Genomic DNA, 13,974 nt, shown 5'->3' on the forward strand with positions numbered 1-13,974 from the left:
AATCTTTGTTCTTATATGTTAGATTATTATTTTATCGTTAATTTATAAACTAACAAGATTATGTTTTCATACCACTATAATATCCCCTTATTTACTCTTTCTAGAACTTCACACTATTTTCCTATCATTTCAATTAGGAGGACATCATTTAGCAATTCTTATACTCTAAAATGAACAAATAGAATGACAAATGCATTATCAATGAGATTAATGATCTATGAATTCAACTATATAGATTGTAACTGCTAAAGTGACTAAATTACTGAGTCTAAATTGTGTTAATGGAAAGTGGTGTAATATCGATATGTTGTTATGTATTTAAGTAATTCAATAGTACACATATCCCTGTAGTACATGTTAAAGACTTATGGTGATAGATATGTGTATAAATATATCAAACAATATTGTTCTTTACATTGGCTATTTTTTATGTGCAACTGATAAATTTAAATATGCTAATTGTACCCATGATAAGATCTAAGAATGAATCCATGTTCTTTTCTATTCTTCCTTGTCTAAATGAATTCCTTATAAATATCCCCTTCCATCAAAGGGTTGCAAATCAAAATGAAAAGGGCAATGCCCATTTAAGAGATTATTTCTTGGTCTTAGTGATAATCACACTTCTCCCTCATTACTAATCTCTTAACAATATGCCTCATATGCAATTGATATCATTTATTGTGCCTGCAAACTTAGATAATTACTATGATTAGTGTAATAATTATGTGCATTTATATCTATCATTTCTATCACATAAATATAATAACTGGTCGTATCATTTTGGACACATGATTTCGTTGCTATTTTTTATTATTGATCTGGTCTTTTCATTTAGTTGCTATTTATTCTTATTGACCCTAGAGTTGAAATTATATTATTATTTATTCTTTTATTAATTTAATTTTATCATTTATTATTAATAAATCCTCTCTCAAAAATAGGAGAATTATATTTGTGAATATTAATTTATTGATTTGATACCTTAATAACAAAGAAATATGTTTTTGATGTCACTTTTCACTTGTTAGATACATACAGATTTTGAATTCCAATGGTTATTTTATTTTTAGTCTTCTATTATATATTGAATCACCCTCTCTCATTTTATTTCTTATTGTATGAAGGTAAGTATCATATCTGCCAAAATATTTATAAAAGAAAAAAAAAATTAAATAAAGACCGAGTTTACAATTTCTATATAACACCCACGGAAATATCTAAACAATATAATCTCTGCTCCAATTTTTATAAATCACCAAGGGAAATATCTAAACAATATAATCTCTACTCCAGATTAGAACCGCAAGCAAGAGTTTCCATATTTCCAAGCATATGTCTACAAAAGGTACTCGCTAGAGCAAAAGTGGTTGGATGAAGGTAAGTACTCATGCTCTTAGAGCATGTTAACCTGTCCAAAATATTTGGCCCATGATAAAATTATTTCTGCAGAATACCAGACTATCGTCAATCCCATTTTACATTCCCATTCATTTTGCATCTTCTACTCCACTGGACTGGACAAGCTGATAAGCACCAACACAAAATTTTCAAATTGATTGCTTCAGTACAGAAAAATATATAAATTCACTAACAGGAAGCACAAAATAAACCTGCTAGATAGTAGCACTTTAGTCATTTAATGTTCCCAATCTTTTAGCCTTCAAAAATAAAAGTGAGCTTTGAATTCACCCAGACAAAAAATTTCACACTATCGTCATAATTTCTCTTTCACAGTTTAAGAAAATCTTAATTTAATTGATATTCAAGTTACAACAATAGAAACAAGCCATAACATCATTAAGCACAAAAGAATAGCTAAATACAGATTTTCCATAAACAAGATCAGAGGGAAATATCAGCAAAGTGAATTTTTATTGTTTTCTAAATTGGGTTTAACCAAGAAAAATTGTTATTTTCAAAAAGGCAGAAAAAACAAAAAAAAGTGAGAAAAACTTGCTTTTATAAAGTTAAAAGGCATTTTAATAGCACAAAAGCAGAAAACAACAATAGCAGTTTACATCATGGAATTTGAAATATAGGCATTTTCACTTTTGTGATTAAATTTTGCGGTGTTCGACAGCAAAATTTGTGTTTGGCTTTACCAGGAGAATATATATTTTTGTTATGTCGATGAAAGTTCTCCTTGATATGCAATCCATAGTTGATGCAAGTACAATTGCATTGTGGCAAGGTCACAACCAATGATGGTAAGCCCCAAAGTCAAGGGGTTAGCTGCATGACCCCACTAATGGTTTAGACAATCAGATAGTTCAAGTATACGTTCCCATTAGTTCACTTACCACAACCAACTCACCTATTTCTGCTACCATACTCAAAGCTTCACCAATCTCACACTGACTCTTCACCTTTCAAGGCAACTTTACAAGCACTGCCTCGAATCTTATATCAGCAACTACCCAAGAGCATCCCAGAGGCTTCAAATATTCCTCAACACTCTGTATCAACCAATTTCTGTGTTACAAGTAACAGGACAAAGACCCACAATGAGAAAATGCAAAACATTTCTAAAAGAGACCTAAAACAACTAGGCCTCCTAATCGAGTTTTTAGGCAACTCTAAATCTTCCCAAAACACCCCAGGAACAAATAAATAGTCAGACACCCATTTCAGAGTTCAATTAGATTCCAAAGAACCAGGTCTCCACCCCACTGCTAGCTCACTAATCCACAAAACCCTAGGTTTAAGGGTTTTAGGCCTAAAAATTAGAGTGCATGTTGTTTCAGGGGTCTAAGGAGAATACCCACTGGTTAAATCTAAGTATCTTCAGTATAAACACTCCCTCTATGTTCTCATGAAGCTATCATGGTAAGCCAACACCATTCTATACTTCTGCAACGTTCTGCTATCAAGCCTTAGCTAGTCACATACCCCAAATGCCTAGCTTACATAATGCCTGGTATGATCTTGGTGGGAAGCAAGTATTTAAGTGCAGAAAAATGAAATACAGTGGGCTACCTCCCATTTCACCATAGCACTCTGTTACAAAGATTCAAGATGAGAGACAGCCCATTTGACCTTAAGCATAAGTATCAATCCTAATGTCACAGTGGAAGCCAATTCTGATAAGTATTCAAGGACTCTACTAAATCAAGAGCAAGATAATGTTAGTCTACACTAAATGCAATACAAAACATCCTAATTCACATCTCAACAACGACAAGCAAGAAAATAGATAACTGTGCAGGTGAACAGTGAACTTACTAGTTGACACGGTACGGATTCACACCAAAATCTTATTCCAGATCTTCATTAACTTGTTCAAATTGCTTCTTCTCTTACAAATAAGTGTGGAAGATTCCCCTTCACCTTCCATGAAGGCTTCTCCATGAGGAAACGGTCCTGTGATTGTTCAACTTTACAAGTTGACAAGAAATTGCAAAAGTTGCATTTTGCATTTTTGCAATTTCGAACTTTTTTGCAGCTTTCCAACCCAACAAAGTTGAGGCCCATACAACCATGACCAAGGGGTCTAAATGGCACAAACACAAAGACATAAATTTCATCAAATGACAAAATTTCATGAAGATCTGACCTTTGACTGGCATTGACCCAGTTTGACCAAGTGGCTAACATAGCCTTATTGGGACAAAACATACACAAATGACTTCAAACCAAAATGCATCAACTCCCAAACATTTCAAACATGAAATGAGGTCCTAAGACCAACTATCAGACCAAAACTTGAAGGAAATGATGAGGAACATCAATAGTGCTCCTACACCAAACTCCCCTTGGTTTGAAAACTCGAGTCCCTTGAGTTGCCAATTGTTGAAGAGTGACTCCATGCTTAAGTATATGTCTTTGACATCCAAACAGCTTCAGCATCGGGTAGTCCTTGCCATTTCACTAAATATTCTTTTTATGTGCCCTTTCTTGTTTTTGTGACCGCCTTGGAGTCTAGAATGCACTAACTATCATGACAAATCCAGGAATACCAAATCACATGATATTCACCATGATAGAGAACTAATCATTGTAAACTTGTCACCTTGCAATATTAGATACAAGCGTATATTATCTAAAAGATCATCACACAAAGGGACCCATAAAGTCATAGTCACACATATGACAAAAGAGTTTACACTTTAAACATCTCATATATATATCAAGCCTCATGATATCTACATATATGACAAGTCCACGAATATCAAGTCACATGATATTCACCATGATAGAGAACTAATCATTGTTAAGTTGTCACCTTACAATATTAGATAAAAAGCGTATATTATCTGAAAGACCATCACCTTTCAATAATGTACACAGAGGGGCCCATAAAGTCATACAGTCACACATATGAAAAAAGAATTTACACATGAAACATCTTATATATATATATATATATAGAAGTACAAATAAACAATTAGAGACTCTATCTCAATAATTTTCATTTCAACCATACCAAGTTTACTCATGAACTGTTCAACTTCAACTCTAGAGAGAGGCTTGGTGAGAATGTCTGCTATTTGATGCTTGTACTAATATACTGCAACATGATCACATTCCTTTGTACCATATCTCTTACATAGTGGTAAGGAATCTCTATAATCTTTGATTGATCATGGAACACTGGATTCACTGCGAGCTTAATACAACTCTAATAGTCGCAATGGATGGTAGAAGATTTTAGAGGCTCATCAAATAGTCCCACAATCAACTTCCGAAGTCATATTGCTTCTCTTGCTCCTATTGAAGCTGCAATGTATTCAGCTTCTGTTGAACTTTGAGCAACTGAAGATTGTTTCTTGCCTATCTAAGATATCATAGTTGATCCCAAACTGAAGCAACATCTTTATATGCTTTACCAATCAATTACACTTCTAGCCCAATCTGAATCAGAGTAACCATGTAAATCTAGGTTAACTTTTTCATATTTAAGATCATATCCAATAGTACCTTGAAGGTACCTCAACATATGCTTTACAGCAACAAGGTGTATCTCTCATGGTTGGCACATAAATTGGCTCAAACCATTTACTGAATAACAAATATCTGGTCTAGTGCTAAACAGGTACATAGTGATCCTATAATCAATGTATAAAGAGTAGGATCTACAAATCTAGATTCAGTTGCTGCCTCTTTCAACTTATGCAAGTTGGTTTCCACAGGTGTAGACATTGCTCTAGAATTTACCATTCCAAATATCTTCAGACTATCAATGGTTTATTTTCCTTGATTCAAAAAAATACCATCAGTTTTCTACCAGACATCCAATCCAAGGAAGTAGTGTAAAATTCCCCAAGTCCTTCATGTCAAATTCTGAGGCCAACTCCTTCTTACATTGGACAAAAGGTGATCTACCCTATAATTGGTAGGTCATCAACATATAGGATTAGTATTAACGTATCACCTCTAATAATTTTAAAATAGAGATTTGGGTCTGCATCATTCTCTGTAAAACCTTGTCCCATAAGATAGTTGTCAATCCTTTCATACTAGGCTCGGGGAGCTTGTTTAAGTCCATATAGTACCTCTTTTAATTCGCATACATGTGATGTTGCATTATGAATCACAGAACCTTCAAGTTGTTCTAAATAGACTTCTCATTCAATAGTCCCATTCAAGAATGTAGTTTTTACATCCATTTGATGGATCTTCCAGCCTTTATCTGTTGCAATAGCTATGACCGCTCTAACATAAGTATATCAGGCAACAAGTGCAAATGTCTCTTTGTAATCAATACCTTCCTTTTGTGAGAACCCTCTAGCAACAAAATGTGTTGTGTTTCTCTATACTGTCGTCTGCAACATGTTTGATTTTTAAGATACATTTGGAAGAGACAACAGATTTTCTTTAGGCCAACGTACTATTTCCCATACATCATTTTTGAAGATGGATTGATGCTCCTCTATCATGTCTATCATGATATCTTTTCATACTTGATGTTTGAGAGATTTCGTAACACTCATTAGGGCAATAGAACTCAAGAATATGTTGGGTCTCTTACTTTCTCTGAAGGTCCCTTTGGCTGCTACATAGTTTTCAGCTTCTCCAATCATCTTTCTAGCCCAAATCGATCTCTTTTAGTTGTTATTATGTTGATTTTCCTCTTGATACTCTCTTTGATTCTTACAAGCACTTTGATTTTCATTTGTGGTTTCTTCTAGATACTCCCCTTGAAACTCAAGAGCAAGATTCTGCTCCATGTTTTTAGGTGAATCTTGAAATTTTAACTCATTAGAGCTCTTCACCCTTTTGAAGACAATGTCTTGATGACATCTCTGCTTAGTTTGTCTTTGTCCAGGTATGTATATTCTATAGGCTTTTGAGGTTTCACTATTAGCCCAAAAAAATTTGTTTCCTTCCAGAAGGCTCTAGTTTTCTCCTCTTCTCTTTAGGCACCTAGATTAGTTAGGGCTACCAAATATTCTCAAGTGACTTATGTCAAGTTTTACACCGGCAAAAACTTCTTCAAGAGTTATGTGTTCCAGGTGTGAGTGGGGGCATTTTCTTTTAATATCAATAGATGTCCTAGAAGCTTCAGCAAAAAATGAGGTTCCCAAGATTTGGTCATATAACATTGCTTTTGCAGCTTCTACAATAGTTCTATTTTTCCTCTCAACAACACCAGTTTGTTGAGGATTGCAAGGTGCAATCAACTCCCTCCTAATCCCATCATTTACACAAAATTCCTTAAAAGTTTGTAAGGTGTATTCCCATTGTTTGTTCTTAATGTCTTGATTTTTTTTTTGGAAGAGTTTTTTGTCAAAGCTTTGAACTCCTTCAACTTTTTAAGGATTTCTTCTAATTCTTTAAAATATCCATCTCTTTCTGGACAAGTCATCCACAAAAACTACATAATATAGAAATCCTCCAATGGAGGGTACAGACACAGGTCTACAGAAGTCAAAGTGGACTAGTTCTAATATGTTTTTGGTTCTACTCGAACTATTTTAAAAGGCTTCTTGTCTTTTCACTAAGGCACACCCTTTGCATGGCCCAGTATGAGATTGATTCAGTTTAGGTAGTCTTGTAACCAATTTTTCATTGTAGTTAAGGCATAAAAGTGAATATGTCCTAATCTTCGACGCCATATCTCAATTGAATCAAAAGTTTCATTAATGAGGGCTTGATTTGATTCAATGTAAAGTTTGTATAGGTATCCTTGTCTTATATCTATGGTTTGAGTTTTCTTTATGGTGTTCTTTGGCCATATCAGAAATTTCTCATCCATAAAGGTAACCCTATACCCATTGTCTTCAAGGGGAGATATAGATACTAAATTCCTCTTATTTCCAAGTACATATAGCAAATTAGTAAGTTGGATAGATATGGCAGATTTGATTTTGACGGTGTCATAAGAACTCTCAGCTGGTTATAGCTTAATCAAACATGAATTCCTTTCACAATTCAATGGTTTGACATTTCGTGAAACTCTAGGTAAGCAATTATGTTGTCAATGTATATATGATGTTTTTAAATTTCAAACACAATACTAGGGTGTGTAATGAGCTACTCACAATCACTAAATAAATCAGACTTCAAGACTTGCATAGATGAATATAAAACAACTGATATATCACTCTTCCTTGTGTGTTCACATGTATGATTTCTGATTTTAAAGTATTCTTTGACAATTAATACTTGATGCTTATCTGATCACAATAGAACTGCAATGATATTATTGATTACAAGAATGAGCCTGGTGTTGACGAGATGCTTCTATCCTGATGTTTGATTCAATGTTCCAAAGCAATCCCAACCTCCACAACTCTGCTCACAGTTTGTCCAGTATTGTTGACGGTGGCTTTGATAGTGCTCATGCCCAGACCAAACAAAATGGTAAAAGTGGTTCCCTCAAACAAATTGCAACCCCTATTGGTCACTATGTAGGCTTCAAAGTGGTAGGTAGCCCCTTAAATGTAGATCACCAACCTCATAAAAAGAATCGTAGGCCGCTTAGAATGGGACACAAGCCTCCACAATCAAAAATGTAGGTCTCTGGATATAGTCCCAAACCTCTAGAAATAATCACAAGGCCTCTTCTTGCGTTCACATCCAATCTGGTAGATGAAACACCGCAAAAAATGGAGATGGAAGCCACTGGTAATGCCAAACGTTGCCCACATTAGGGGCGGCACCAGTACTAAACACCAAATGGATTCACAAGCAAAATGCAGGTATATGCAATGAAGTAACAAACTTCCCAAACAAATAGATATCCTCAATATAAACCAATTCCTATAATTTGAAGTTCAGATTATTTGCAAAATCAATCTCAACCAAATTAGTCTCCATAGGAACAGTACGAATAGTAAAAGACGCAAAGATTCTCAACTCAATCAAATCTCCCAATCATAGTTAAGACAGTAGAGAATATTCAACAAATGCTCAGGATAAAACAATCATTATACCTCAGCAGTGATTCAACACTTCTCATTTTCAAACCCTTATACTCCAGCAAGAGAGAGAAATCATCAGACTCAAAAATCCTCACAAAGTCAACAAAAACAAATCAACAATCAACTTTATTTTCCTCCACAATGAGCTCATATTTATAATCCCCAAATGGCACTTAGTTTCCCAAACGTAACCCCACTCAAGAAGCTTCATCAACACAACATCAATTTATAACATTAAATATCATAAAGTGTCTTATAATATATTAAACTTAATATTCAATTAATAAATATGAGCCAACACAAAAAATACCCTCCATCCTGATGGAGCCCAAATTTCCATCAGTTAAGGCTTCCATTTAAAAAATAATAATGTTGGAGACTGATGAGGCATTGACATTGATGTCAACGAATATGAATAACTCTTCTGACTAAAAATTAGTATGATTGTCTATGGATACGAATTTGTTGTTGCTTAGAAGACAATGTAAGTAACAAGAGAGCTTATAGATTTGAGGAAGTTGAACAACAATAGCCATAGTCAATACATCGAGGAATGCTGGAAACAATAATACAAAGTACAGATTAAAAACAAGAGTTCAAATGGATTTATATGCATAAAGACATATAAGCTTAAGAATCATAATGCGTTAATGACAACAGCGATATATTTTTAATATTCAAGAACTATGTTTATGTGTAGTAGCAATAAAAAGAGTATGATGTCTGAATTGATATACTAGGTTATCAGACGGTCATAAAGACAACAGCAGGTATGTAATCACAGTATGTGTAACATACCCAGCAGTTTATCTTCAGTCATGACTAATAGTTATTTCAGTTTGGATTTAAAAGGTACAGGCCTGTAAGACAAACAATGATGCATTTGGAAAGCACAGAGATGACTTTCAGACTGGTAAAAGAATAATATGAATAAAGGCACGAGTACAATCACCACCGAGAAGACACGATAATCACTCATAAAGATAGTGGTTCTGTGTATCACTCGATTTGCATATTGCACATATGAAACACTATTTTGAAGAGCTAGATATTGACAAAGTGCAGAGGCCTTTACACCATGATATGCTCAGATCTCGCCAGTCTGGAAGACTACTTATTGATTTGGATGATGCTTGTTAATCTCCTTTCCAATCTTCATGTTGAGGTGTTCCTGATGTCTCCAGGAGCATTCTATCACCCGCATATCACAGGACAACAATATGTTCATCCACAGGAAAAGATCTATTAAAGCAGTGTAATATTTGTGGAGAATCACTATGTAACTAAAGCCCGATAAGAGAGTGTGTTCAGAAATTATCTACCTCTCCTTATCTTTGCCATAAGGCTCCAGATTCAAAAGGGACATGAATGTCTTTGGATTATAACCATTAGTAACTTGCATGGATGTTTGCTATAAAATCAGACAATTCATGCGGCAGAAAACATATGATACTGGCTTCAATTAAGGATTTCCAGTCAGATATGTGGCATCAACCATAACAATGGTCCAAGGAGGAGCCCTATGTGGCATTAGCAATACCAAGCTCCTGGCAACGTGTAGATGTAGACGAAAGTTCTTGTGAACCTTGGGAGATGTAGCAATCAAGAAGATTTCAGTCTAGTGAACATTGAAACGCAATGGAAATATTAGAGTCTACCGAAGAAGGATTATGTATTCACTATTGCCAATTATTATCTAATACTATCTGATATTATTTTATATTTATTGCAGGTTTGGAAATGTGAGCAGAACGAATGCATTTGATTCATTGCAGGCACGTCCATGAAAAGGAATAGTTCGGGAAGATGTTTGTGGGCATCAGCATTATTCTTTTTTTTTTAAACAAAGTCTATGTTTTGATAACCATTCAACAATGTTAAAAAGAAGTTATTGATTAGTTTTTGTTATGAAGTGGTGCATTGTTTCGGAGAGAACATAGCACCTCTTCATTGTTTATGAATATCTAATGTACTATCAAACGATACAATTCAGATTTTCCTAAAAAAAATTGTACTCAATACTATGTGCACTTGATATATTTTATTCTCTCAATGGTAAATAAATGAAGTTTTGAACTAAGCCCGTGGATTCTGGATTGCCGAGCAAATTTATATGTGATTCTAGAATTGAAGTGCAATAGATAGATCATCTGTAAGGAGTGTCTTTATTGCGATTTTATTTCTGGCATAGTCATTTATTTTAAATTTTGGAGTTTTAATTTACTATTAAGTTGTGTCATTTATAAATGTTTTTTATTAATTTCTATAAATATTTTAATATTTGGATAAGTGGACTGAGTCATTATTGCATTTTAAATTTGATAAACATAGATATTGTGAAATATTTAATTGTTTCCGTATTTATGCCTAATTTGTCTCCATATCATAGGAGTTAAAGTGCATCCTAGACTAGTTTAAAATTGTGTTCATATAATTGACCTATCGCGTCTAAATTGTTAAATTTGTTTATAGTTTAAGTGTATTGAACTTTATAAAGTTGTACGTTTCAACTTATAATATTGACTCTGATTGCCCATTTTAAGCACTGGTCTTTTACTCTTGATTCATAATCTATATCCTGGCAACTATTTCATTTCTTTCCATTGAGGAATTAATATCGTCATTTGTTGCATTCATTCTTTATTTAAAATGTTATCACATTCATACAATCATTTACTTTTATTTTTAATTCATAAATCGCAAGTTTGAAGTTTTTGATAATCCTTGCCCTCTGGAAAACTTTCAATACATTTGTGTTCTAATCTATCTACTTTAAGCATCTTGGATTTAAGGTTGTTGTCCAGGATCAAGTATACCCGCCTCGGTTTCGCAAAGCCGGAAGCATAGGGGATTTGGATCGCATCGATCAATCCCATCAAGTTGGCCTTAACCGGTTGGATATCCCAGCATCAAGCAGGCAAGGCTCGTACGATTCCAATCTCCGGTTTTGGGAACCAACACATCCAACATAGGTGATGACCAACTGCTGACACCAACATCTTCACTGCCAAATATGTCAACTAATTGAATTAGACATTAAATATAGTTAAATCTACAACTGAGACCCTCAAATCTCACTATCAGCTCATGCAGGTCACAATGATGAATTGGCTCAACCAACTGCAAGAGCTCGCTAAAAATGGGGACATTACAGTCGTCCCTCCCCAAGATTGCTTGTCCTCGAGCAATCTAACAATACACAAAACCTCTACAAAGATCCCATAAGAAACACATGACATCCTTGTCATCACTCAACCAACTATATGCCAATAATATCATCATAACTAACAAGATGACCAGCAGCATAGCATGTAGTACCTGCATTGATGATGTAGGAGTCAAGACATCACTAGAAGACAACTATGTAGCAGATCTCAACACAGTCCTTCAATATATCTACACAATCAGCTTAGGCACGGATCAACTCTGCACCCGATGCAAATCTTGACCATCTGTCAAATATAAGATTGTAAACACTCATCATAGTATAAACACTATGCCACTAATACCATCCCTATCCTAATTGTCATGCTATTGTGATGACTCTACCTCAATCTCATCAATGTAAACCCACATGCAATGGTCCGCTATCCCCTTTGACCTCAATGCACAAGTATGACCTTCCAAGAAAGGCCCCTTGCATCAATAGAAAAGTTATCTCCTCCATAGGGTCTCTTTGAAAGTATCATCAATCTTTCCCTTTGACTTGCCCTTATCGTAAATAATTGTCGAGGACTCCTCATCAACGGGCGAAGGAATAGAAGATTTAAAAGCAACCTTGCCTCAAGGAGATGACTCTATCTAGCACTTTACTCAACCTCCTATAAGGAAGATGGCTCCAATGACTTAACACATCCACAAAGTGGCTCAACCAATCCCTCCATAAGCACCACACGTCTGCTCTGTAACATTTCATTAACCATAACTAAAAGCCTTTGGAACTCACTAATCTAAGCCTCTAAGCCACCAGACTGTCTCAACTGAGCCAACTCTCTAAAGTATGCCTCTGGATCCTTCTTATCAAACCTCCCGATCAAATGATCCATGAACTCCTAATAGGAAGTAATCGGATTATGATGAAGTGAAACCACCAATTATGGGCAACTCCATCAAGATGCAACACACCAAATCTAATAGTGTCCTCCTTAGACATAGGACACAAAGTCAAATAAGTGTCGAGCTTATAGATCCAAGCTCAAGCTATAACTCTCCCACTACCATCAAAGTGCTCTAGTGTCATTGTACTAGCAAACTCTCGCAAATTAGTATTCTTAGGCCTTTGTCTCTCAGGTGTTGACCTCACTCTGGAATGCTCCTTCTTTTGAGTCAGGAACCTATCAAAATTCAAATGATGCTTTATTTCTTGTGGTAAAGCATCCCACTCCACAAAGTATGCCACTATATCATCAGCAAAAGAAGCGGACTCAACCTAAACATTGATCACATTTGCCTTGAGTATCTAAAATGTGGGTCTCTGCAACCTATCATATGTGCTAGTACCTCTAGTCCTATCAACCCTGTCAGCTAACATGCCTCGATCCTATGCTCTAATCCTATCACCATCTATGTACCTGTCATCTAGCCGGGATTGATGTGAACAATAGAAGCATCATGAGCCTATCACTGTCTCTATACCTATCATTTGCCCGAGATCAATGTGAATTGACAGAAGCATCATGAGGACCTCGCTCCCTACTCTGAGCTCTAGGGAGGGCAATCTTTTGCAACATGTCAAAAAGCTGCTACAACACCTCAATAGCATGATGCTGACCATGCGCAAGGTCCTTAAATGTATCTTGAACCTCTCTATCAACCTCAAATTTTGTGCCCGCATCTTTGTGCCCTGTACTAGCAAAACCACCTGGAATATCACCACTCTTGCCGCCAACAGAACCAAACTAAATATTAGGCTCTCCATCTCTAGGCAGTAAAGTATGCCCTTTGCGGGTATAATATCTACCTTGATTGAATCTCATATCACCATCCATGAATACCAAATACCAATCACTGAATCAAATGTTGATAATCTCTAAATTAAGCAAAGATTAAAATAATAGCTGAGCCCAATTCTTGCAGGCTGGTAGGAAACCTCTCTGATACCACTATAATAACCCTCAGCTCGTTATAACGTAATCAAACATCAATGCCTTTCACAATTCAATGGTTTGACATTTTGTTGAACACTTGACAAGCAAATCTATTATCACTGTATAAAAGATGGTTTTAAATTTCAAACACAATATTAGGATGTGTAATGAGCTACTCACGATTACCAAATAAATCAGACTTCAAGACTTGCACAGATGAATACCAAACAACTGATATATCACTCTTCCATATGGGTTTGCATATATAATTTCTGAATTGTTAGTATCCTGTAACAATTAATACTGAATGTTTATTTTATCACAATAGAACTGCATTGATATTATTGGTTACAAGAATGAACCTCTTGTTGACTAGATGATCCAATCCTAATGTTCGATTCAGTGTTCCAAAACAATCACAACCTCCACAACTCTGCTCACAGTTTGTCCAGTATTCTTGGCACTGGCTTTGACAATGTTCACGCCCAGATCAGAGAAAATGGTAAAAATGCTTCCCTCAA

General features: G+C 35.3%; 1 protein-coding gene across 6 annotated transcripts in view; it reads right to left on the minus strand.

Moving 5' to 3' along the window:
• Positions 1-1,217: 1,217 nt before the first annotated feature.
• LOC149536833 (ARM repeat superfamily protein) overlaps positions 1,218-13,974 on the minus strand; it is a 245,597-nt gene continuing 232,840 nt past the window's right edge. For all 6 annotated transcript variants that reach the window (XM_089804937.1, XM_089804939.1, XM_089804942.1 and 3 more), the window contains one exon: positions 1,218-1,526. In XM_089804937.1, the coding sequence (XP_089661063.1) occupies positions 1,491-1,526 (36 nt within the window). In that variant the 3' untranslated portion in view covers positions 1,218-1,490. The remainder of the gene's footprint in view (positions 1,527-13,974) is intronic.

The sequence above is a fragment of the Cupressus sempervirens genome, chromosome 10, assembly GCF_028749045.1.
Source record: "Cupressus sempervirens isolate cs-2001-9-10 chromosome 10, ASM2874904v1, whole genome shotgun sequence".
Taxonomy (NCBI): domain Eukaryota; kingdom Viridiplantae; phylum Streptophyta; class Pinopsida; order Cupressales; family Cupressaceae; genus Cupressus; species Cupressus sempervirens.